The sequence below is a fragment of the Littorina saxatilis genome, linkage group LG7, assembly GCF_037325665.1.
Source record: "Littorina saxatilis isolate snail1 linkage group LG7, US_GU_Lsax_2.0, whole genome shotgun sequence".
In the NCBI taxonomy this organism is placed as follows: domain Eukaryota; kingdom Metazoa; phylum Mollusca; class Gastropoda; order Littorinimorpha; family Littorinidae; genus Littorina; species Littorina saxatilis.
Genome location: NC_090251.1, coordinates 12,842,711 through 12,868,559, shown reverse-complemented (window position 1 = coordinate 12,868,559; position 25,849 = coordinate 12,842,711). Strand labels below are relative to the sequence as shown.

The window sequence follows — 25,849 nt, the reverse complement described above, 5'->3', positions numbered from 1 at the left end:
CACCTACGTACACCAATCAACATGCCTTAATGTCAGTGTTAGACCAGATATGTGAACAAAACTGACTGATTTGGATGCAGATTTGATTGGGTTTTCTATTGACGTGCAGAAGATGTTTTGTTTTGGCAGTTCTGATTTGTCAATTTTAACGCGGGAACATTGATTTTGCGAATTTGATTTTGCGGGGTGTCTGTGTTGTAGACACTGTATAGACAATGGCTTTTTCAGTCATATACAGGATAAACCAAAACAAGTCGCGTAAGGCGAAAATACAATATTTAGTCAAGTAGCTGCCATTTTTCAGCAAGACCGTATACTCGTAGCATCGTCAGTCCACCGCTCATGGCAAAGGCAGTGAAATTGACAAGAAGAGCGGGGTAGTAGTTGCGCTAAGAAGGATAGCACGCTTTTCTGTACCTCTCTTTGTTTTAACTTTCTGAGCGTGTTTTTAATCCAAACATATCATATCTATATGTTTTTGGAATCAGGAACCTACAAAGAATAAGATGAAAATGTTTTTAAATTGATTTGGAAATTAAATTTTAATAATAATGTTAATATATTTAATTTTCAGAGCTTGTTTTTAATCCGAATATAACATATTTATATGTTTTTGGAATCAGCAAATGATGGAGAATAAGATAAACGTAAATGTGGATCGTTTTATAATTTTTTATTTTTTTTTACAATTTTCCGATTTTTAATGACCAAAGTCATTAATTAATTTTTAAGCCACCAAGCTGAAATGCAATACCGAACCCCGGGCTTCGTCGAAGATTACTTGACCAAAATTTGAACCAATTTGGTTGAAAAATGAGGGCGTGACAGTGCCGCCTCAACTTTCACGAAAAGCCGGATATGACGTCATCAAAGACATTTATCAAAAAAATGAAAAAAACGTTCGGGGATTTCATACCCAGGAACTCTCATGTCAAATTTCATAAAGATCGGTCCAGTAGTTTAGTCTGAATCGCTCTACACACACACACACACACACACACACACACACACGCACACACACGCACGCACGCACATACACCACGACCCTCGTTTCGATTCCCCCTCGATGTTAAAATATTTAGTCAAAACTTGACTAAATATAAAAATGTAACCATAAAACAATGCTAATAACTTCTACATCTGTTGACCGAATCACTTTATTTTTAAGGTACATAAACCGCAGCCAGTGCATGACCCTTCCACAAAGTGGACATTTTGTAGATCAAATGTAACTGGTCAAATTGTCTGACTTTTGTGCTCTATTTCAAAAATAAATTCCAAATTCGGCGGTCGACTCACTAAAACGAATTTGACCATGAGCGGTATCAATACTTACTTAATTTAAACCCTCCAGACTTTTAGCTTTTATATTATCTGAATGTCTGAGTATACACCCCGAAGATCATCGGTGACCTGAAGAAAGCAGTGATATACTCATAGGAAAAAGTTTGGGACCACTTACGCAAACAAACACAGCTTCCAAACCACCAAACAAAATTGAATCAAATTTGTAACATGTTTAATTCATTATCACTGCGATCCTTTTCCAAAATATTGTGACATTTCATTCACGCATTACGTGTCAACAAGCTCTGAAACAACATGGGGGTCATAAACAAAATTTGCAAGTTCCGAACAGTTCAGTAATGGGTGTGTCCGCCGCGTTTTGCGATGCCTTCTGCAGTCCTGTTCCACATCGAGTTTACCAGCTTCCTGCAGAAGGCCCGGGGAATGGCCTGCCATTCGATTTGCAGGAACTGAAGCAGTTGCTGCAGGTTCCTTGGCTGTTCCTCACTCGCCTCTCCAGCTCATCCCACAGGTCCTTGATGGGGTTGAAATCAGGGCTGCAGGCCGGCCAGTTCATGCTGGTGACACCAGCCTGCTGGATGAAGTTGTTGACCAGCCTCGCTCTGTGAGTTGTCGCGTTATCGTCCTGGAGCACTGCCTGCACACCAATCTGGTGTAGAGCGGGTTGAACCAAAGGGGCGACAATCTCATCTCTGTAGCGCTGACCCGTCAGGTTGCCAACAATGTGGTAGAGGGGGGGTTCTGTGTCGAAAACTGAAGGCCCCCCACACCATGATGGAGCCCCCGCCAAAGGCCACCCTCTCCTGCACCAGACCGTTGTTGTACCGCTCACCCTGACGCCTCCACACACGAGCCCGACCGTCATGATGGTGCAGATTAAAGCGGGACTCATCGCTGAACAGCACATCGGCCCATTGCTGGCGTGTCCACCTGGCATGGTTGTGACAGAACGCCAAACGAGCCTGGCGATGAGCTGCTGTCACTGTCAGTCGTGGCCGTACAGCTGGACGACGTGATTGCAGGCCAACTTCGTGCAGGCGTTTCCGGATGGTTTTCGTGCTGACGTTGGTGTTTGTTGCCACCCTCAGCTGGCCCCTGATGATGTTTGCAGTGGTGCCTCGCTGCTGCAGAGCTTGTCTTCTGATGAAGCGATCTTCACGCTGTGTTGTCTTCTTAGGCCGTCCTGACCTGGGCCTCTCCAGAACGCTGTTGGTGGCCTGGAACTTCTGATGCAGCCTGACCACGACAGAATGGGACACTCCAAGTCGTCTGCCCACTTCTCGCTTGCTTACGCCGTCTTGCAGCCATGCGATGGCCCGGGCTTTGTTGAAGGTGGTCACCTTTCTTCTGGGAGGCATAGTGAGCAGATGGTGGCTAGCGGAAAATCGCGGGGCTATAAAGCCTAACTGGTGACAACAGTTCACTCTCAACACATCCCCAATGCACGAATTTTTCATCTCGCCCATGCTTGCCCACGCGCCAGCGTAAAAATGGTCCACTTTTTGCAGTTTGGCAGTTTCTGTCTCGTGCCCTAGCCAGGCCTCCGTGGATTCCGAGCAAGTTTCCTGCTAACACAGCATTGCTCACCCACTGGTGTGTACGGCCTGACAGCCATATTTGGTTTTATAAACTTAGGAACAAGGAGTTTGGCGCAGATGAAGTCAGCTGGTTTTTTTCAAGGGCGGTCCCTAACTTTTTTCTTTGAGTAGGCCTATAGCTAGGTTCAGGGCAATCACTATGCAGGAAAACTTTCGTTCCATTGACAATTTAAGAGGTGTAATTTGGAACACATTTTTGAGAAATTGTAAATGTCGGACCATTCTACCTACAGACTCGGAACGTTGTAGAATGGTCGTGGAAGAACTGAAGTTCATGCACAACAACTATGAAAATATTTGCTAAACTCAAATGACTGGAACATTAACCCCTTTGTTGTAAAGTGCAATGTCGCGCAATTTTCATCAATGAAATGCATGCATTCATCCACAGGAAATGTCCTGATCTTGTCTATAATTGCTGTATTCAAGTCACTGATTGTCTAATGTTCAGACCTGGGAACCCATACGATTTCGCCGTATTTTGTACGCATGATTGTCTATGATTTCTTTATTTGGTGTTTAACGTCGTTTTCAACCACGAAGGTGATATCGCGACGGGGAAAGGGGGAAGATGAGACAGAGCCACTTGTCAATTGTTTCTTGTTCACAAAAGCACTAATCAAACATTTGCCCCAGGGGCTTGCAACGTATTACAATATATTACCTTACTGGGAGAATGCAAGTTTCCAGTACAAAGGACTTAACATTTCTTACATACTGCTTGACTAAAATCTTTACAAAAATTGACTATATTCTATACAAGAAACACTTAACAAGGGTAAAAGGAGAAACAGAATCCGTTAGTCGACTCTTACGACATGCTGGGGAGCATCGGATAAATTCTTTTTCGTCCCAACCAATAATAATTATGGGACTCCCCTTAACCCGCGGGGGGTGTCTAGAAGTAGAATACTATCCAGTGGAAAAACAAATACGACGAGTAATATTTCTAGACTACTTTTCTTCACAAGCGCAACCCGAAGCAGATCCAGTACTTTGATTCATGATTACAAAATAGTGAGAATACTCCAAGTGCAAAACAGGGATTGCCAGGTCTGAATGCTAATTAAGGTATACTTTCGTGATTCGAATTGCCCCGAATGTTACAATCTTGAGCGCTTAGATCGGGCAAGTTTGGCTACCGCTCAATTTTAAAACTCGTACCGTTGAGTCGATCCCCGAAATTGGGAACTTAATTTAAAATTGCACAAAAGTCAGCCCATTTGATCTTAAAAATTGTCACTTTGTAGAAGGGTCATGCATAGGCTGAAGTTTATGTCCACAAATGTAGAAGTTATTAACTTGTTTGTGGGTTGCATTGTTTTTGGGTCAATCTGTGTTTGATTTTTTAATAAACGGCCTCATCATAAAGATTTGCCCTCAAACGCATCTGCCTACTTTTTATGACGAGTTTTAAAGGATGAATAAACAAACAAACAAATCTCATGATTCTCTATGTTTTAATGTGTGTGTGTGTGTTTTGGGGAGTTTGTTTTGGTTTTTAGTGAGAGGATGGCTGGTGGTTTGGATGGGGTGAAAAGGTGAGTGTCACTCTAATTGTGGATAATTAAATTGTTGTTGTTGTTGCTGCTGTCAGTTTCAATGCACCGTTCTTCTTGCAAACGCCAAGTTTGGCTTACTATTTTATATCTGCATGGGCTCTTACATGAGGTTAGGCCAGCTATACACTTTGATACATACCAAACATTTACATTCTGACTGGGTCATGTGCAAAGTTGGAATGTTTGAATGAATACATTTTGTGGATTGATGCCAGTAGAAGTTAAACAAATTAATTGATCAAACATTCCAACACTATAAATCTTTAGTTACGTACTGCTTAGTTCGAACCTACGTTTAGTTGCTAACTATAATAGTCTCCATTCATGCATTCCACTACTGGTCCATTATAACACTTGTGGTCCATTATAACACTTGTGGTCCATTATAACACTTGTGGTCCATTGTAACACGTGTGGTCCATTATAAGACTTGTGGTCCATTATAAGACTTGTGGTCCATTATAACACTTGTGGTCCATTATAACACTTGTGGTCCATTATAACACTGGTGGTCCATTATAAGACTTGTGGTCCATTATAACACTTGTGGTCCATTATAACACTTGTGGTCCATTATAACACTGGTGGTCTATTATAACACTGGTGGTCCATTATAACACTTGTGGTCCATTATAACACTGGTGGTCTATTATAACACTGGTGGTCCATTATAACACTTGTGGTCCATTATAACACTTGTGGTCCATTATAACACTGGTGGTATACCGGCACGGTTGGCCTAGTGGTAAGGCGTCCGCCCTGTGATCGGGAGGTCGTGGGTTCGAACCCCGGCCGGGTCATACCTAAGACTTTAAAATAGGCAATCTAGTGGCTGCTCCGCCTGGCGTCTGGCATTATGGGGTTAGTGCTAGGACTGGTTGGTCCGGTGTCAGAATAATGTAACTGGCTGAGACATGAAGCCTGTGCTGCGACTTCTGTCTTGTGTGTGGCGCACGTTATATGTCAAAGCAGCACCGCCCTGATATGGCCCTTCGTGGTCGGCTGGGCGTTAAGCAAGCAAACAAACAAACACTTGTGGTCCATTATAACACTTGTGGTCCATTATAACACTTGTGGTCCATTATAACACTTGTGGTCCATTATAACACTTGTGGTCCATTATAACACTTGTGGTCCATTATAACACTTGTTGTCCATTATAACACTGGTGGTCCATTATAACACATGTGGTCCATTATAACACTAGTGGTCCATTATAACACTTGTGGTCCATTATAACACTTGTGGTCCATTATAACACGTGTGGTCCATTATAACACTTGTGGTCCATTATAACACTGGTGGTCCATTATAACACGTGTGGTCCATTATAACACGTGTGGTCCATTATAACACTGGTGGTCCATTATAACACATGTGGTCCATTATAACACTAGTGGTCCATTATAACACTTGTGGTCCATTATAACACTTGTGGTCCATTATAACACGTGTGGTCCATTATAACACTTGTGGTCCATTATAACACTTGTGTGGTCCATTATAACACTTGTGGTCTACAGTGGAACCCCCTTAGAAGACTCTCCAATTTAAAACTCCCTCCTTTCTAAGACGCTAATTTCTCAGACGTTCTGTTTCTAACCTCTGTACCCCATTTCAAGATGTTCTTCTTTTTGTAAGACCTGGTTTTCTAAGTTTTTGGGAGGTCTTACATTGGGGGGGGGGTGGTGTTGGTGGGGTGGGGTCCATTGTATTGTCATTTTCTATGGAAACACCATCACGATGTAACGTTGTAACTGCGTATGGTTGTAGATCAAATTGTCACACAGTATAGCTTGGCACACACAAACACACACACACACGCACTTTCCCCAGCCACCCAGCAGCCTCCACAGTGGCAGTAACAACCCCCACCCCCACCCACTTACCCACCGAACCCCCCCCCCCCCCTCCCTCCGACCCTCCCTAGTGTTGCTGTTGCTGGCCGGAGGTGAAGTAGAGGAAGACCTGCTCGAGAGAAGTCTGACGCACGTTGTAGTCCTCTACGTTCAGCGCGTCCTTGGCGTTCTCCAGTGCGCGAAACATGTCCGACATGAGCGTTTTGGAGTCCGGGACCTGGATGTGTGCGTAGCCCTGGTCAGAGTCGAAGCATTTGGCGGAGGGGAAGTGACTCTGGACGTAGGCCACGAGGGGTTCAGAGGGCGCCAGTTGATCGTCCTGCGTTATGCCCATCTTGACCGATAGCGTGAAGCCTTGACCGAAGCGCGACTTGAGGTGCTGCGTGGTGCCCAGACACTTTATTCTGCCGTTGACCATGATGGCCACACGTGTACAAAGCGCCTCGCACTCCTCCATGCTGCAATCAACACAACACTTGTTGTAAAACGTTACCCAGTCACAATCAACACAAAACACTTGTTGTAACGCGTTACCCAGACACACTCACCACACAACACTTGTTGTAACGTGTTACCCAGTCACACTCAACACACAACACTTGTTTTAACGCGTTACCCCGACACACTCAACACACAACACTTGTTGTAACGTGTTACCCAGTCACAATCAACACAACACTTGTAACGCGTTACCCAGACACACTCAACACACAACACTTGTAAAACGTTACCCAGACACAATCATCATATAACACTTGTAAATTGTTACCTAGATCAGCACACCACACGTTTATTAAAACGTTTGTCACAAAGATGTGGGTATGATATTTGTGATGTGAAACACGTCGTGATTTTAACCTCCCTAAATATTGAATTGCGATGCGTTGGTGACAGGAGAAGCATTATCACGGGTTTCGTGGGTTGCACGAAAAAATAGCTTTAGCTTGTCATGAGTTGTGTTTACAAGTTTGAGAAATAGAGCTGGTTATGAACTAGAAAGATTGCAGCGCTTAAGATTTTCAACCAGGAAGGTTGTCAGCGTGTGTCGGTCTTGTTCGGGGAACACGCACTCTTTCAAGAGACGGGTCTCTTAAGGAAAATGATTTACTATGTTGTATATTATTGAAGTTTGAATACATAGCTGGAATGTAAAGGTTAGTGTATACAAAGTGCACCAAATTCTAGTGTGAAGTTTTAAGATAATTCTAGCTTGTTGTGATTGTATCAGGATTTTTGTTGGGAAATTTCTTGAACATAAATGTGGTTACGCATTTATGTTATGTTTAAGACAGTGATGCTATGTATGGCAGTGTTATTTATAGATTAAGTTTAGCTTGGATATTGAACGTGGACGGAATGTGAATGTAGAATGGACGAGAATGTATGAGATGATACATGACTGTTTTGGAAGGAAAGATGGTTTAAGAGAATGTTGTATTAAGACTTGGGTTAATTCTTTAGGAGTTTCCATGAGGAGTTTTCCATGGCGTGTACGAGGGACGGACCTTACACGGGAGAATGCGGAGCGATGGTGGAGGAAGAGACCACATCGGCACAGAGATGGCTGGACGGAGGAGTCTCCATCGTTACCGGTCGTAGAGACGACGGTTCTTTTCGCTAATGGAAAGTGTTTCTCGGGGAGAAACGTGAAAGGTGTATGTTGGCATCTACAAGGAGAGTTTCTGGGAATTCATCATCTACGTGGATTCAGCGACACAAGGATGTGTACATGACGACATGCAGTGAGCCGTGATACGAACTCGTGAGTGTCTGTCAACACTTTATCTTGTGCGCTAAACTATTATTGAGATAGTATCTTTATACTATGTATTTACATGAATTGGGTGAATTCTATAAGATTGTGTTCGAAAGATTGATTGTTATTAATGTATTGAAGTGAAAAATTGTGTTGTAATTTGTGAGGAATTAATAAGTCTGTATCCTCCCAAATTCTGTGTTTGAAGTGTGTAGTGTGAAGAGTGAAGAGTCAGTGTTATTAGATAGGGCAGAACACGTATACATAAAAGTAACTCCTTTATTCGCACTATAATCCACTTCATGACAACGTTACCAAGATCACCTCACCACACTTGCAAAACGTTACCCAGATCACCACACCACACCTGTAGCAAAACGTTACCCAGATCACCCAGATCACCACAAAACAATTGTAGTAAAACGTTACCCAGACACAATCTCCACACAACGGCCATGGATTGCTTTGACAGAGTGATCAGCACACAGAACCCCTGTACACCGTATCCAAGCTGCAGCCACTCACTTTGACAGAGTGATCAGCACACAGAACCCCTGTACACCGTAACCAAGCTGCAGCCACTCACTTTGACAGAGTTATCAGCACACAGAACCCCTGTACACCGTAACCAAGCTGCAGCCACTCACTTTGACAGAGTGATCAGCACACAGAACCCCAGTACAACACAACCAAACTGCAGCCACTCACTTGGACAGAGTTATCAGCACACAGAACCCCTGTACACCGTAACCAAGCTGCAGCCACTCACTTTGACAGAGTGATCAGCACACAAGACCCCTGTGCACCGTAACCAAGCTGCAGCCACTCACTTTGACAGAGTTATCAGCACAAAGAACCCCAGTACACCGCAACCAAACTGCAGCCACTCACTTTGACAGAGTTATCAGCAAACAGAACCCCTGTACACCGTAACCAAGCTGCAGCCACTCACTTTGACAGAGTGATCAGCACACAGAACCCCTGTACACCGCAACCAAACTGCAGCCACTCACTTTGACAGAGTGATCAGCACACAGAACCCCTGTACACCGTAACCAAGCTGCAGCCACTCACTTTGACAGAGTTATCATCACACAGAACCCCTGTACACCGTAACCAAGCTGCAGCCACTCACTTTGACAGAGTGATCAGCACACAAGACCCCTGTACACCGTAACCAAGCTGCAGCCACTCACTTTGACAGAGTTATCAGCACAAAGAACCCCAGTACAACACAACCAAACTGCAGCCACTCACTTGGACAGAGTTATCAGCACACAGAACCCCTGAACATCATAACCAAGCTGCAGCCACTCACTTTGACAGAGTGATCAGCACACAGAACCCCTGTACATTCTGTGTTTAGAGACTGGACGCTGGGAAAACTGTGACAAGCTGTATGTCGCAGTGAGTCCTGAGCTGTGCACTGCAGAGAACCTTGTGCTGAGGGGATCCCGCATCATCGTCCCAAAGAAGTTGAGGCCGAGAATCCTTGCCTTAGCTTATGAGGGTCATTTGGGTATCGTTGGGACCAAACAGAATCTACGTACGAAGGTGTGATGGCCCGGAATGGAGAAAGCAGCCGAGAAATATCCGTGACATCCGTGACATAATTTGCAGTATTTCTCAGCTGCTTTCTCCATTCCGGGCCATCACACCTTCGTCAGCCGACCCAATCCACCAGAGCCGGTGAGAAGCAGCAAGTTACCGTCGGGGCCTTGGGAGGACATCGCGATTGATTTCTTAGGACCGCTGCCTTCGGGGCATTCTGTATTGGTAGTGATCGATTACTACAGTCGATACTACAAAGTGGCGATCATGAAGTCCACGACATCGGAAAAGACCGTGGACGCGCTGAAAATCATCTTCGCAAGACATGGCTTACCCCTCACCATCCACTCTGACAATGGCCCACAATTCATATCAGAGACGTTTGCAGAGTATATGAGAGACATTGGTGCTAAGCACATCAGAGTAACACCAAGATGGCCGCAGGCAAACGGAGAAGTCGAACGCCAAAATCAGTAGCTGGTGAAGAGGATGAAGATTGCTCAAGCAGAGAAGAAACACTGGCAAGATGAAGTCCTGAAGTACATTGCGGCGTATCGAGCAACTCCACATCCGTCAACGGGGCGCAGCCCAGCGGAGCTTTTCTTCAATCGTCAAATTCGTACAAAGCTGCCGCAGCTGAAACTCTTCATTGACTGCGACCAGGATGTTCGGGATCGAGACGCCGAAAAGAAAGGGCTCTCAAAGATGTATGCAGATGACAAGAGGAACGCCAAAGCAAGTGACGTCAATATGGGCGACACTGTGTTGTTGCGCCAGGAGGCTACGGGGAAATTTGACACGCCGTTCCATCCAGAGCCATGTGAGGTCATCGAGAAAGCAGGGAGCAAGGTCACCGTCCAAACCCCAAGCGGCGCTGTGTACAGCCGCATTTCTTCGTTCGTAAAGAAATACCAGGAACGCGACGATGACAAAACTCTGGGTGAAGAAGAAAAACCTTTGGACAAAACTCTGGGTGAAGAAGCTCGAAGAAAAACCTCCGGACAAAACTCTGGGCGAAGAAGAAAAACCTCCGGACGAAATTCCAACAAGGCCCACCAGGATCAGGGCTGCGCCCAAGAAGCTAGAAGATTATGTGGTGAAGTTAAAGTGAAGGTGATGTTCACTCGTGAAAGCTTGGTACCCGTGTCTGGCAAGTTTTCAAAGTCACAAGTGTGCCATGCCGAGTGCTTAGGGGTATCGCAATTGTTTCCAAGAGTTTTTTTTTTTCTCAATTCGTGATGTGTTCAAATTTTAGTTTGTGGATTCAAGATCCAGTCATTCGTTTGCTATGTTCAGAGTATGGTTCTTGTATCCTAGAAGGAAAGGTTATGTTTCTCCTACTATTATTTTTTTTTCTATCTTCTAACTTTCAACAGTGTTAGAGAAGAAACATTTCAAAGGCTCTCAATCCTGGCAAGGTATGCTACTTCTGTGGTTCATGAATGAACATTTTAAAAAGACAAGATACAATCATTATGTTTTCAACCTCTAAAAGGACAACCAAAACAGTCTACAACAAACAGTCATGATTTAGCACGTGTTTTAGTGCAAGGCAGATAGTCTAAACAAAATTTAGAATTATTTAGAATCATGTATGTTGAGATTATTTCCTTTCTTTCTTTATTTGGTGTTTAACGTCGTTTTCAACCACGAAGGTTATATCGCGACGAGGGAAAGGGGGGAGATGGGATAGGGGAAAGGGGGGGGGGGGGGAGATGGGATAGAGCCACTTGTTAAGTGTTTCTTGTTCACAAAAGCACTAATCAAAAAATGTGCTAACCTAGCCTTACTCGTCTCTGTGATAACTGATTCTGGACTTTCAAAGTTCATTTGCTGGCTGCATGTCGACTCGATGTTTTGTTATTAATACTGTTTGTTTGTTTGTTTGTTGGTTGAGGCAACCAAACAAATACGTTTTAGTTACCAAATATCTATTTTAATTCGTTTCCCCCGACTGCATTTTGTTCAGAATGAGCTCTGAATGGGAAACAAATAAAGCTTGTTACTATTATACAATGGCCTTTTGTAATCTGTCTTGTGTGTTTGGACAACATTTTACGCTAAACATGTGTGATGTTACACACCTTTCCGACCACCCCTCGTATCCAAAAAGCATAAACTTATCTTTTGTTTAGCATGGCACCGTGGCATATTAATAGCTTTCACACAGCCAGTATATGAGAGATAATGGTCTTCTTGGTGACCTGTTCATGCCCAATCACGGTGGAGCTGGTTGCGAGCAGGACATTGTGTCACTGGAAAATATCATAGACTTTGGAGTGCGAGGATCAGGGAAAATAACTTCATGTGAACCTGTCTGAGTGTGACCATCGTGACGCCCATATCTTTAACTCTTAGTCGTAAAGATTGGTCCAGTAGTTTACTCTGAATCGCTCTACACACACACACACACACACTCACACACACACACACACTCACACACACACATACACACACACTCACACACACACACACACACACACACGCACTCACACACATACACACGCACACAGAGACACACACGCACCTGTGCGAGGTAAGGATGAGAGTGCGCCCCCCTGACCGGACCGAGGACAGCACGTCCCACAGATGGCGTTTCGCGCGGGGGTCAAGGCCGGCGGAGGGCTCGTCCAGCATGATGACGGAGGGGTCTCCGATCAGCGACACCGCTGTGCTCAGCTTGCGCTTCATCCCCCCGCTCAGGTTGCCCGCCTGGCGGCCAGCAGTCAGTGTTGTGCGTTAGTTGTTTGACCACAGTGAGACATTTGACACAAAGCGAGACAGTCAGTGTTATGCGTTAGTTGTTTGACCACAGTGAGACAATTTTGACACAAAGCGAGACAGTCAGTGTAATGCGTTAGTTGTTTGACCACAGTGAGACATTTGACACAAAGCGAGACAGTCAGTGTTATGCGTTAGTTGTTTGACCACAGTGAGACATTTGACACAAAGCGAGACAGTCAGTGTTATGCGTTAGTTGTTTGACCACAGTGAGACATTTGACACAAAGCGAGACAGTCAGTGTTATGTGTTAGTTGTTTGACCACAGTAAGATATTTGACACAAAGCGAGACAGTCAGTGTTATGCGTCAGTTGTTTGACCACAGTGAAACATTTGACACAAAGCGAGACAGTCAGTGTTATGTGTTGGTTGTTTCTTTGTCCAAGTATGACATTTGATACAGAGCGAGACAGTCAGTGTTATGCGTTAGTTGTTTCTTTGTCCAAGTATGACATTTGATACAGAGTGAGACATTCAGACTGTTATGAGTTAGTTGTTTCTTTGTCCAAGTATGACATTTGATACAGAGCGAGACAGTCAGTGTTATGCGTTAGTTGTTTCTTTGTCCAAGTATGACATTTGATACAGAGCGAGACAGTCAGTGGTATGCGTTAGTTGTTTCTTTGTCCAAGTATGACATTTGACACAGAGCGAGACAGTCAGTGTTATGCGTTAGTTGTGAGTTTGACCAAAGTATGACATTTGACACAGAGCGAGGCAGACAGTGTTACGCGTTAGTTGTATGCGGTTTGTCCACAGAATTGTTTTATTCGGCGCCACGCAAACATCTTGATATGCACCAGACCAGAAATACACGTATTTGCTACAGATCTCTGACCAGACGCGTGAAACCGCAACGCGAATATCACTTGCGAAACGAAAGGCAGGTACCCATTCTGTTCGTAAACTGAATATTGTTATCACAGTTATCACATACGTCAACAGTCAACTGCAAAATATCGTGCATGCGGAATATGAATTTGTGCATGTATCCCGTGCCCCAAAATCGTATGTCTTAGAATGTTTCTTCTTTCTCGGTAACGCTGCAAACTGATAGCCGCCATCTTTAAATCAAAGTTATCGTACCGACAACAGTGCGTATCGGTAGGGATAGGCACCTCAGTCTAACTTTATCGTAGAACAGTGCCTACGATAGGCGCTATCGGTGGTTCATGAATTCCACGATAGGGGGTTATCGGAAGTTTTCTGTTTCTCGTACCGACAAAAACCCTGTCGTAGCCTTCCTGAATATTGGCCGAGGTGTATCAACAAATGAAAACGGAGACAGCTGTGCACGTTATTAACAGCTATCGTGTTTTCAGTGTGGCGATAGGGTCGGATATTTTGACGAGAACCAGTATAATACGCCGAGTCAAAATATCTGATCCTATCACTACGCTGAAAACACGATAGCGTTCACATTGCTATTCTGACGGTACGTCAGGTATAGGGTCATAAACTTGCAAAAAGTAAGTTGTTGATTTGATGCAGCTGGTTTTTTTTTGACAAGACAGAGGGCAGACAAAATTTCTTCGCACGTGTCAGTGCGCATATACACTTATCTGCCCTCTGGCAGCAAAACAACACTCTTCAACTCGGCGTATTATACTTGTTCTCGTTAAAGTATCCGACCCTTTCGACCCTAGCGTTTAAAATGCTATTCTGACCTAGGTACAGGGTTTTAAACATTCACAATGTAACTGTAAGTTTTTGCTTTGATGCATCTGTTTTCAGACGAGAGCAAACGAAGCTTCTTCCGCATGTGTTAGTGCGCATTGACACTTATCTGCCCTCTGGCGGCTAAACTACGGCAACACCAGACTTGGCAAAGCGGTAACTTTCGACCAACACAGCCTACTGGCACGGTTGGTCTAGTGGTAAGGCGTCCGCCACGTGATCGGGAGGTCGTGGGTTCGAACCCCGGCCGGGTCATACCTAAGACTTTAAAATTGGCAATCTAGTGGCTGCTCCGCCTGGCGTCTGGCATTATGGGGTTAGTGCTAGGACTGGTTGGTCCGGTGTCAGAATAATGTGACGGTGAGACATGAAGCCTGTGCTGCGACTTCTGTCTTGTGTGTGGCGCACGTTATATGTCAAAGCAGCACCGCCCTGATATAACCCTTCGTGGTGGACTGGGCGTTAAGCAAACAAACAAACAAACCAACACAGTCTCAGTTCAGAGACTGATTTCGTTGTGTACAAGGGCATACAGTGTATATCTATGTCTTGGTTCGTTGAAAAGTAAGCAGATAAGGGTGGGCAAGCATTGGGAAGTAGGATTGCATGCTTCGATCCCTGAGAGTGAAGGAATGACCGTCTGTTCCAGTTGAATTGGAACAACCACGTGTGTTTGTTATTGCGAATATGAAAGCATATTCGCAAACTTGCTGCGGAATATGGCCTGATGATCGGAATAGGGTTGTGTGAGTCTATCCAACCACAACCCCCGAATTCCCCCACGTGTCTACCAGAATAACAATTTTGCTGGTTGTGCTCCATTCATCCAAATGACTCTATGCGGCATTTGTTTGTTGTGTCATTAAAGCGTGTTTCTAAAGTGTGGATTTGTCACAATGATGTTACCTGCACTAATAGGTTGACTGTTGTGTTTTCATGTTGTTTAAACCAAGACAGGTGTGTGAACTCACTCGCTTGGGGCCGTGCGAGCCGAGCTCAAGGACATTAAGGAATGACGTGACGCATTCCTGCAGGTGTGAATCGGGGATGCCGCGCAGCCTCCCAAACATGGACAGTGTCTCCTCGCACGTCATGTGTTCGATCAGCGGGTCTGTCTGCGGGCAGTACCCCATGCTGCGCTGGACCTGAACAATATAAAATACACAATACATCAGACAAAACTACACGGTATTTTTTTTTAAATGCCATTTTACACAGATCGAGACAGTGAGAGACATCCGAGACATCCGAGACGTTCTCCCAGCGGTCGAGGTTATCAATGACTGTCCAGATCTGTGTCAAATATATCATTTGTGTCAAATATACAAGTAAAATTAATGTATAGTTAGCGAGAACTCCTTATATTTTGTTCAGGATAAATCGCACACAAGCATGCACACTCTTTTGTTGTCCAGCCAGCAGCATGAAAATGATTTTTTTGTCGACTTGAGCTAAAAGGAGACAAATCCAGTGTCCAGCCTTTTCCTCCCTTCGTACACCCCTTACTCTCCACCCCAAAATAAGACGTACTCCCTCCCCTTAAGGTCCCTCGTAACCCGATACAAGACTTCCTCCCCTTGAGGTCCCTCGTAACCCGATACAAGACTCCCTCCCTAGAGGTCCCTTGTAACCCGATACAAGACTCCTTCCCCTTGAGGTCCCTCATAACCCGATAGAAGACTCCCTCCCGTTGAGGTCCCTCATAACCCAATAGAAGACTCCCTCCCCTTGAGGTCCCTCGTAACCCGATACAAGACTCCCTCCCCTTGAGGTCCCTCATAACCCGATACAAGACTCCCTCCCCTTGAGGTCCCTCGTAACCCGATACAAGACTCCCTCCCCTTGAGGTCCCTCGTAACACAATAGAAGACTCCTTCCCCTGGAAGTCCCTCGTAACCCGATAGAAGACTCCCTCCCCTTGAGGTCCCTCGTAACACAATAGAAGACTCCCTCCCCTTAAGTTCCCTCGTAACCCGATAGAAGACTCCCTCCCCTTGAGGTCCCTCGTAACACAATAGAAGACTCCCTCCCCTTGAGGTCCCTCGTAACCCGATAGAAGACTCCCTCCCCTTGAGGTCCCTCGTAACCCGATAGAAAACTCCCTCCCCTTGAGGTCCCACGTAACCCGATACAAGACTCCCTCCCCTTGAGGTCCCTCGTAACCCGATACAAGACTTCCTCCCCTTGAGGGCCCTCGTAACCAAATAGAAGACTCCCTCCCCTTGAGGTCCCTCGTAACCAAATAAAAGACTCCCTCCCCTTGAGGTCCCTCGTAACCCAATAGAAGACTCCCTCCCCTTGAGGTCCCTCGTAACCCGATACAAGACTCCCTCCCCTTGAGGTCCCTCGTAACACAATAGAAGACTCCCTCCCCTTGAGGTTCCTCGTAACCCAATACAAGACTCCCTCCCCATGAGGTCCCTCGTAACCCAAAAGAAGACTCCCTCCCCTTGAGGTCCCACGTAACCCGATACAAGACACCCTCCCCTTGAGGTCCCTCGTAACCCAATAGAAGACTCCCTCCCCTTGAGGTCCCTCGTAACCCGATACAAGACTCCCTCCCCTTGAGGTCCCTCGTAACCCGATACAAGACTCCCTCCCCTTGAGATCCCTCGTAACCCAATAGAAGACTCCCTCCCCTTGAGGTAACTCGTAACCCAATGGAAGACTCCCTCCCCTTGAGGTCCCTCGTAAACCGATACAAGACTCCCTCCCCTTGAGGTCCCTCGTAACCCAATGGAAGACTCCCTCCCCTTCAGGTCCCTCGTAACCCGATAGAAGACTCCCTCCCCTTCAGGTCCCTCGTAACCCGATAGAAGACTCCCTCCCCTTGAGGTCCCTCGTAACCCAATAGAAGACTCCCTCTCCTTGAGGTCCCTCGTAACCCGATACAAGACTCCCTCCCCTCGAGGTCCCTCGTAACCCAATGGAAAACTCCCTCCCCTTCAGGTCCCTCGTAACCTGATACAAGATTCCCTCCCCTTGAGGTCCCTCGTAACCCAATAGAAGACTCCTTCTGCTTGAGGTCCCTCGTAATCCAAAAGAAGACTCCCTCCCCTTGAGGTCCCTCGTAACCCGATAGAAGACTCCCTTCCCTTGAGGTCCCTCGTAACCCGATACAAGACTTCCTCCCCTTGAGGTCCCTCGTAACCAAATAGAAGACTCCCTCCCCTTGAGGTCCCTCGTAACCCGATAGAAGACTCCCTTCCCTTGAGGTCCCTCGTAACCCGATACAAGACTTCCTCCCCTTGAGGTCCCTCGTAACCAAATAGAAGACTCCCTCTCCTTGAGGTCCCTCGTAACCCAATAGAAGACTCCCTCCCCTTGAGGTCCCTCGTAACCCGATACAAGACTTCCTCCCCTTGAGGTCCCTCGTAACCAAATAGAAGACTCCCTCCCCTTGAGGTCCCTCGTAACCCAATAGAAGACTCCCTCCCCTTGAGGTCCCTCGTAACCCGATAGAAGACTCCCTTCCCTTGAGGTCCCTCGTAACCCGATACAAGACTTCCTCCCCTTGAGGTCCCTCGTAACCAAATAGAAGACTCCCTCCCCTTGAGGTCCCTCATAACCAAATAGAAGACTCCCTCCCCTTGATGTCCCTCGTAACCCAATAGAAGACTCCCTCCCCTTGAGGTCCCTCGTAACCCGATAGAAGACTCCCTCCCCTTGAGGTCCCTCGTAACCAAATAGAAGACTCCCTCCCCTTGAGGTCCTTCGTAACCAAATAGAAGACTCCCTCCCCTTGAGGTCCCTCGTAACCAAATAGAAGACTCCCTCCCATTGAGGTCCCTCGTAACCAAATAGAAGACTCCCTCCCGTTGAGGTCCCTCGTAACCAAATAGAAGACTCCTTCCCTTCTTCCCCCGTCCCCCGACAATCCTACCCAATAGAAGACTCCCTCCCCTTAAGGTCCATCGTAACCCAATAGAGGACTCCTTCCCTTCCTACCCGGTCCCCTGACAATCCTACCCGATAGAAGACTCCCTCCCCTTGAGGTCCCTCGTAACCCAATAGAAGACTCCTTCCCTTCTTACCCCGTCCCCCGACAATCCTACCCAATAGAAGACTCCCTCCCCTTAAGGTCCATCGTAACCCAATAGAGGACTCCTTCCCTTCCTACCCGGTCCCCCAACAATCCTACCCGATAGAAGACTCCCTCCCCTTGAGGTCCCTCGTAACCCAATAGAAGACTCCTTCCCTTCTTACCCCGTCCCCCGACAATCCTACCCAATAGAAGACTCCTTCCCCTTAAGGTTCATCGTAACCCAATAGAGGACTCCTTCCCTTCCTACCCGGTCCCCCGACAATCCTACCCGATAGAAGACTCCTTCCCTTCCTACCCGGTCCCCCGACAATCCTACCCAATAGAAGACTCCCTCCCCTTAAGGTCCATCGTAACCCAATAGAAGACTCCCTCCCTTCTTACCCCGTCCCCTGACAATCCTACCCGATAGAAGACTCCCTCCCTTCTTACCTCGTCCCCTGACAATCCTACCCGATAGAAGACTCCCTCCCTTCTTACCCCATCCCCCGACAATCCTACCCGATAGATGACTCCCTCCCTTCTTACCCCGTCCCCCGACAATCCTACCCGATAGAAGACTCCCTCCCTTCTTACCCGGTCCCCCGACAATCCTACCCAATAGAAGACTCCCTCACTTCTTACCCCGTACCCTGACAATCCTACCCGATAGAAGACTCCCTCCCTTCTTACCCCGTACCCTGACAATCCTACCCGATAGAAGACTCCCTCCCTTCTTACCCCGTACCCTGACAATCCTACCCGATAGAAGACTCCCTCCCTTCTTACCCCGTACCCTGACAATCCTACCCGATAGAAGACTCCCTCCCTTCTTACCCCGTACCCTGACAATCCTACCCGATAGAAGACTCCCTCCCTTCTTACCCCGTACCCTGACAATCCTACCCGATAGAAGACTCCCTCCCTTCTTACCCCGTCCCCTGAACATCCTACCCGATAGAAGACTCCCTCCCTTCTTACCCCGTACCCTGACAATCCTACCCGATAGAAGACTCCCTCCCTTCTTACCCCGTCCCCTGAACATCCTACCCGATAGAAGACTCCCTCCCTTCTTACCCCGTACCCTGACAATCCTACCCGATAGAAGACTCCCTCCCTTCTTACCCCGTACCCTGACAATCCTACCCGATAGAAGACTCCCTCCCTTCTTACCCCGTCCCCCGACAATCCTACCCGATAGAAGACTCCCTCCCTTCTTACCCCGTCCCCTGACAATCCTACCCGAAAGAAGACTCCCTCCCTTCTGACCCCGTACCCTGACAATCCTACCCGAAAGAAGACTCCCTCCCTTCTGACCCCATCCCCTGAACATCCTACCCGATAGAAGACTCCCTCCTTTCTTACCCCGTCTTCCGACATTTCCGCATAATTTGCTCTTTGTGACGCTAAAATAATAATCTGTATATGGTTTTTTCAGATATGGAGAGAAGGAAGGAAAAAAAAGCAGAACTCACGTTTGGAAGTCTGTTGGTGGATTGCATTGTTTACTGTGTGCCGTGAGCGTTATAAACGCTAATTTATAAGCGAATTAACTTGGTTTAACCTCTTAACAGATGACAAGCATATTAATCATATACATGCATACACGACACTCCTTTATTCAGCAAAATTGAAAGTCAGGAACCTTTTTTCATTAAAGGCCACTCTTCGTTTTAGTTATCTACTTTTGAAACCAATTTTTCTCTGTACATCTTCGTTCATTTTGTTAACCTTTGTTGACAGCCGCGTCAGCGATTTTGACTAGAATCATGTCAAAATTGTGTCATGTTTATTCATTATGTTTCTCTATGTTGTATAAAAACTGTTATGACCTCTTTGTTTATCTGTTTTTCACTATAGCTTTCCCCTGTTTTTCGCTCTTTAATCACTGTTATCCCTTTTTAGAGAGAGATACCCGTTCACTGATTTTTGTTCCATGCCTAGCTACCAATGCCCAGCCCTGGTTCTTCTTCTTCAAAGAAGTTGTAACTTAAATTTTGAATGCCTTTAGACGTCGTTAGCTTAAGATCCAGGGCTGGTTGTTTTTACTCAATATCGGCCAGATGCTCGCAAAAATTCTTTTTTCTTGATTTTGACACCGTTTTGGTATTTATGTTTCTAGTTTTTTATGGACAAAATGGTTTTCGAATTTCTCTCTTCATCTTTTTCCATGCTCATTTTGTGTGTGTGTATCACGAGAACAATGTTGAATGTTTTAACTCCACACTCCCAAAACCCACACCAGACTCAAAACCGCAACCCTCCTACTTCACCAAACCAATTGAAAACAAGCGTTACGGTCATATGCCCTGGAACATTATACTCGTGCATAGTTTTGTGACACATGTTTTTGTCATTTTGCTGTTGGTCTTATTGTCAGGCGATGTCCACCCGAACCCAGGCCCGCCTGGTAGAGAGCATGCTAAAGATACTTCTATTTTGCATATAAACGTACGTAGTTTGCGAAACAAGATTGATATTTTACAATGTGAAGTTCTAGAGCACGATATTGTGACTTTGTCTGAAACTTGGTTGTGTGACTCAATATCAAACGACAGTTTATGCCTTAAAGGATTTCATCCCCCAGTGCGCCTCGATAGGCCAGATGGATATGGAGGGGTAGCTGTTTACGTGAAAAACGACTTTGTTTGCAAACCAAGACCTGACCTATTAATTCCAGGTCTTGAAGCAGTCTGGGTAGAAACTAAATTATTGCAAGAAACTGTGTTGATTGGTTCATTTTACCGACCACCAGACTCTCGGGTTGATTATTGGCACTTGGTTGACGAGTCTGTAAAGCAAGTAATGAGAACACCACATAAATTTCTAATTCCTGGAGACTTCAACGAAGATTTTTTGAATAATCCATCTCCCCACCTTCTTAATTTAATATATAAAAACAATTTGCACCAGCTCGTTACTGAACCCACACGTATTACAGAAATAAAATCCTCATGCATTGATCTGGTCCTGACTACGAGTATAAATCTAATCAGTGAAGTTGTAGTGTTACCCCCCATTTGTAGTGACCATTCAGTGCCATGTGTAAAATTAAAGTCACAGAGATTTAAAAAAGGTCAGTTTAAAAGGACTATATATAATTATGCCAAGTTAGATGTTGATACTTTTTTGTTTGAATTAAACAAAATTGATCTTTTGAACATAGTTTTAAATGCGTCCATAGATGAAGCTGCTGCCTTGTTTTCTGAACACTTATTACGTGTTGCAAAAACATGTATGCCTGTTAAGGTAATAACAGTACGTGAAGATGACGCCCCATGGATGACTGAACATATTTTACAATTACGAAACGCAAAAAATTGTATACATCAAGTTGCTAAGCGCTTAAATACACCTGAGCAGTGGGCATTATTCCGCCTGACCAGAAATCAGTATACAGATGAAATTCGTAAACGGAAAAGAGATTATTTCTTAGAACTTGACGAGAGGATAAATTGTAAACAGAACTTCGGAAGCAAAAATTGGTGGCAACTTGTTAATTCCTTTCTGAAGAAAAAAGGTGTTGCATGTAACGAAATCCCACCGCTAGAGGATAATGGAAAAATTATTGATAACATTTGTGAAAAAACGATTTTGTTTAATAATTATTTTGAAAGCCAGTCTAAAGTTGAAAATCCAGACGATCCCCTGCCCGAGGCAAATTGGTGCGGCACGTCTTTACTGACTTTTGAATTGACAGAAGCAGACGTTGTCCAAGTGCTAAGGAACTTAGATCTATCCAAGGCCGTGGGCCCTGACGGAATACATAATAAATTGCTTGTAGCTGGACTACCTGTTATTATTTCACCGCTTACAGTTCTCTTTAATAGATCCTTATCCGAGGGTGTCTTTCCAGTTGTCTGGAAAACTGCTCACATTACGCCCATTTATAAGAAAGGCGATAGGAGTGCTTGTTCCAACTATCGTCCAATCTCTTTGCTGAGTTGTATTGGGAAGGTGCTCGAAAAATGTGTACAAATCCGTGTGTTTGGTTATTTGAAAAATTATAATCTGATTACACACTGTCAATCTGGTTTTATTGCTGGTGATTCAACTGTTTATCAATTACTGAGTATATATGACGATTTTTGTGTTGCACTTGATAAAAACATTATGTCACAGGCAATATTTTTTGATGTATCTAAAGCTTTCGATAAAGTTTGGCATCGTGGTCTGCTACACAAGCTTGAGGCGATAGGTATAGGGGGTCCCTTGCTTGTTTGGTTCGAACATTACTTGAGTGATCGCAGACAAGCAGTAGTACTGAAAGGAATCAAATCAAGTTATGTCACCCCTTCTGCTGGTGTCCCTCAGGGTTCTGTTTTAGGACCTCTATTATTTCTCATTTATATTAACGATATTGGTATTGGTCTTGAATCAGTGTTGAAACTCTTTGCAGACGATACGAGCATGTATTTATGTTTAGATAACGATGTTACACGAGCTGAGATTTTGAATTCTGATTTGGATAAAATTTGCGCATGGGCTTTAAAATGGAAAGTCACTTTTAATTGTCAAAAGACAGAATTGTTGGATATTTGTAGGCAAAAAAATGTGTTACTTCCACCATTGTATTTTGAAGATGCACTTTTGATTGATGTTGAAAATCACAAGCACCTTGGCGTCATCCTACAAGGTAATTGTAAATGGGATTCCCACATAAAAAGTCTCATTGCTAAGTGTAGAAAGTCAATTGCGTGTTTTGGTTTATTCAAGTATCGTCTAAACAGAAAATCGCTTGAAGTTATATACAAATCCTTTATATTACCATTGTTTGATTACGCGGACGTTATTTGGGATAACTGTACGAAGTGTTTGTCAGACGAGTTGGAGACCTTGCATCTCGATGCAATCCGAATTATTGTAGGTGCAGTTCGTGGTACAAGCCACCAAAAATTGTATAATGAATCGGGTTTTGTGCCCCTGAAAGAAAGGCGACGTCGTCATAAACTCTTGCTGTATTATAAAATTGTAAATGGTTTAACCCCAGCATATTTATATTCCAAACTGCCTGTCTTGGTTTCCGATGTAAATCCTTACCACAGACGACGCCCTCTTGAACGTAAGGTTCCATTATGCAGAAGTGAGTTATGTAAATCTTCATTTTTTCCTTCAACGACAGCTTTGTGGAATAATCTTCCAGAAAATATACGACAAACGCAGTCAATTGGTGAATTTAAAAGATTTTTGATGAATGGAGATGTTGTTGTTCCACAGTATTATTATTTAGGCAACCGTAAGGCACAGGTATTTCACAGCAGGTTGAGATTAAATATGAGCGATTTGCAACAAGACCTTGTTAACCGACACCTCTCTGATAATTTAGAATGCACGTGTGGAGTACGCCCGGAAGACGCTGAACACTTTTTGTTACATTGTCCAAAATTTAACGAACATAGAACCATTTTATTCAATAGTCTACCAACGTACGCTCTGGATTGCAAAACACTTTTGTTTGGCAATACTGATTTAACTATATCTTTGAATATGAAAATATTTTCTGCTGTACAAGATTACGTTATGTCAACTGATCGCTTCGGCTGATATTATATTAACAGTGACAGCAATAGATGTAGCAAAGCATTCTCTCTCTCTCTCTCTCTCTCTCTCTCTCTCTCTCTCTCTCTCTCTCTCTCTCTCTCTCTCTCTCTCTCTCTCTCTCTCTCTCTCTCCCTCTCTTTATTTGTATAAAATATTATGAAATATTTTGAAAGAAATAGGTTAAAGTTATCACTTGTTCGCCATGTCTTGTTATCAGAATGTGTATTGATAATTAGTTTTGGAACGTGTCCATAAGCAGTCTGCTTGTTAACGTTCTTAATGTTGTTACTGTATATAACATGTATACAAGAAATTAATAAAAACACGCTTAAACCAAGGAAGGAAAATGACTGATTTGTTGTTTTAAAAGTTCGTTTGTGCAGGCCCACGTGCTCTATGAAATATGTAAAGGTGACATGTTTGAAGGTGGAGGGTGAAGGGTTGCGTGGCATGTTTAGTGCACCGATGCTTTTCGTTGCAGCCTTCCTACGTTTCTACGCTACGTATCTTCCTACTTCTTACCTACGTATTTGCGGGTATGCTGTAACCTGGGGTGCGTTGCATAGGCAGAGCGCCACAGAACGTTTGCGAACGTTTTCTATCCAACGCATAGTTTTGTTGTGGCGCTCGCGAGCGTTAGCAAGCGCTCGGTACGAGTACCATTGTCCGGGGTCACTGAAGCGTGACAATAGCGACCGCTCGCCGAGAATGGTCTAGGAAACGGGGGTTTGCGGGGAACATTCTGTAACGTACCAAAGAGGTGGCACGCCAGAAACCATTGCACTGTACTGAGCTTTCCGGTTGACTCTCTCTCTCTTCCTTCCTTTCTTTCTCTCTCTCTCACTCACACACACTGCACACACACACACACACACACACACACACACACGCGCGCGCGCGCGCAAACACACATAAATACATGTGTGTGTGTGTGTGTGTGTGTGTGTTAGTTAGTGTGTGTTTTATGTGTGTGTGTGTAAGTGTGTGTGTGTGTGTATAAGGTTGTGCGTGTGTGTGTGTGTGTGAGAGAGTGTTTGTGCGCGTGCGTGTGTGTGTGTGTGGGTGTGTCTGTGTGTGTATGTGTCTGGGTGTATGTAAGTGCATGTTTGTGAGTGTGCGCGCGCGCGCGTTTGTGTTTGTGCGTGTGTGCGTTAGTATGTATGTGTGTGTTGAGGGTAGTGTATTGACGGTGTGTGTGTGTGTATGTGTTTGTGGTTGGGCATGTGTGTGTGTATATATATGCGTGTTTGTTTGTTTGTTTATTTGTTGCTTAACGTCCAGCCGACTATATGACGGCTTACTAGCGCCAAAACTAAAAATTAGTAATTAACCCGTGAAAGTTACTAATTTTCACGAGAAAATTACAATTTTGACGGGAAAATTACTAATTTTCACGTGTTAATTACTAATTTTCTAGTGTTAATAACTAATTTTCAAGTGTTAATGTCTAATTTTCAGTTTTGGCTCGCTTCCTGACGGCTTACTAGTGCCAAAACTAAAAATTAGTAATTTTCACGCGTTAATTACTAATTTTCTTGTACCTCGTGACTGTGGGGGCTCAATGCGCATGCGCGACTGTTTCACCTGCCAGAGCAAAACATCCTTCGATTCGAAACTTTTCTGGTCCATAGTTCTTTATTTAGATGTAAATTAACACTAAGAGTTGAGCGCATATGTAGATAACCGTGACATACAACTGTCTGTCCGAAAACTTGTTGAATAACGAATTCTATCGAAAGATATTTGTGAAAGTGTGTGAGTCTCGATGAAGAGATCCGTCTGCAAGTCGTCGGACCTTTTGCACATGTCCGACCGGCCGCCATTTTTCCTCTCTCGGTTCGAACATTTTCGGATCGATTGTCCTTCCCTAATACACTTTTAAGCAAATGTATGAGTGTGGTAGTGGAAACAAATATGAAGTACAGCTGTCTGCCTGACAACTTGTCGAATAAGGAATTATATTGAAAGATATCTGTGAAAGTGTGAGACCACAGCCGATCAAAAGTCCGTCTGCTACGAACAGCTTCGTTTCGAAAGTTTTCAGGGTCGATTATTCTTTTCTAAGATACCCAAAACAACGTTTAGGATAGCGCTATTGCAGAAAACAGTGACATGCATCTTCCCGTCGAATTACTTGCTCGATAAGGCCTTCTATTAAAAGATATTTTAGAAATAGTGTGAGAGTGATGTTTGC

General features: G+C 44.7%; 1 protein-coding gene across 1 annotated transcript in view; it reads right to left on the bottom strand.

Moving 5' to 3' along the window:
• Positions 1–6,394: 6,394 nt before the first annotated feature.
• Positions 6,395–25,849, bottom strand: part of LOC138970120 (phospholipid-transporting ATPase ABCA3-like) — a 65,126-nt gene continuing 45,671 nt past the window's right edge. Inside the window, exons 9-11 of the mRNA XM_070342603.1 lie at positions 15,065–15,238; positions 12,162–12,346; positions 6,395–6,785 (exon numbers count right to left, since the gene is read on the bottom strand). Of these exons, the coding sequence (XP_070198704.1) occupies positions 6,395–6,785; positions 12,162–12,346; positions 15,065–15,238 (750 nt within the window). The remainder of the gene's footprint in view (positions 6,786–12,161; positions 12,347–15,064; positions 15,239–25,849) is intronic.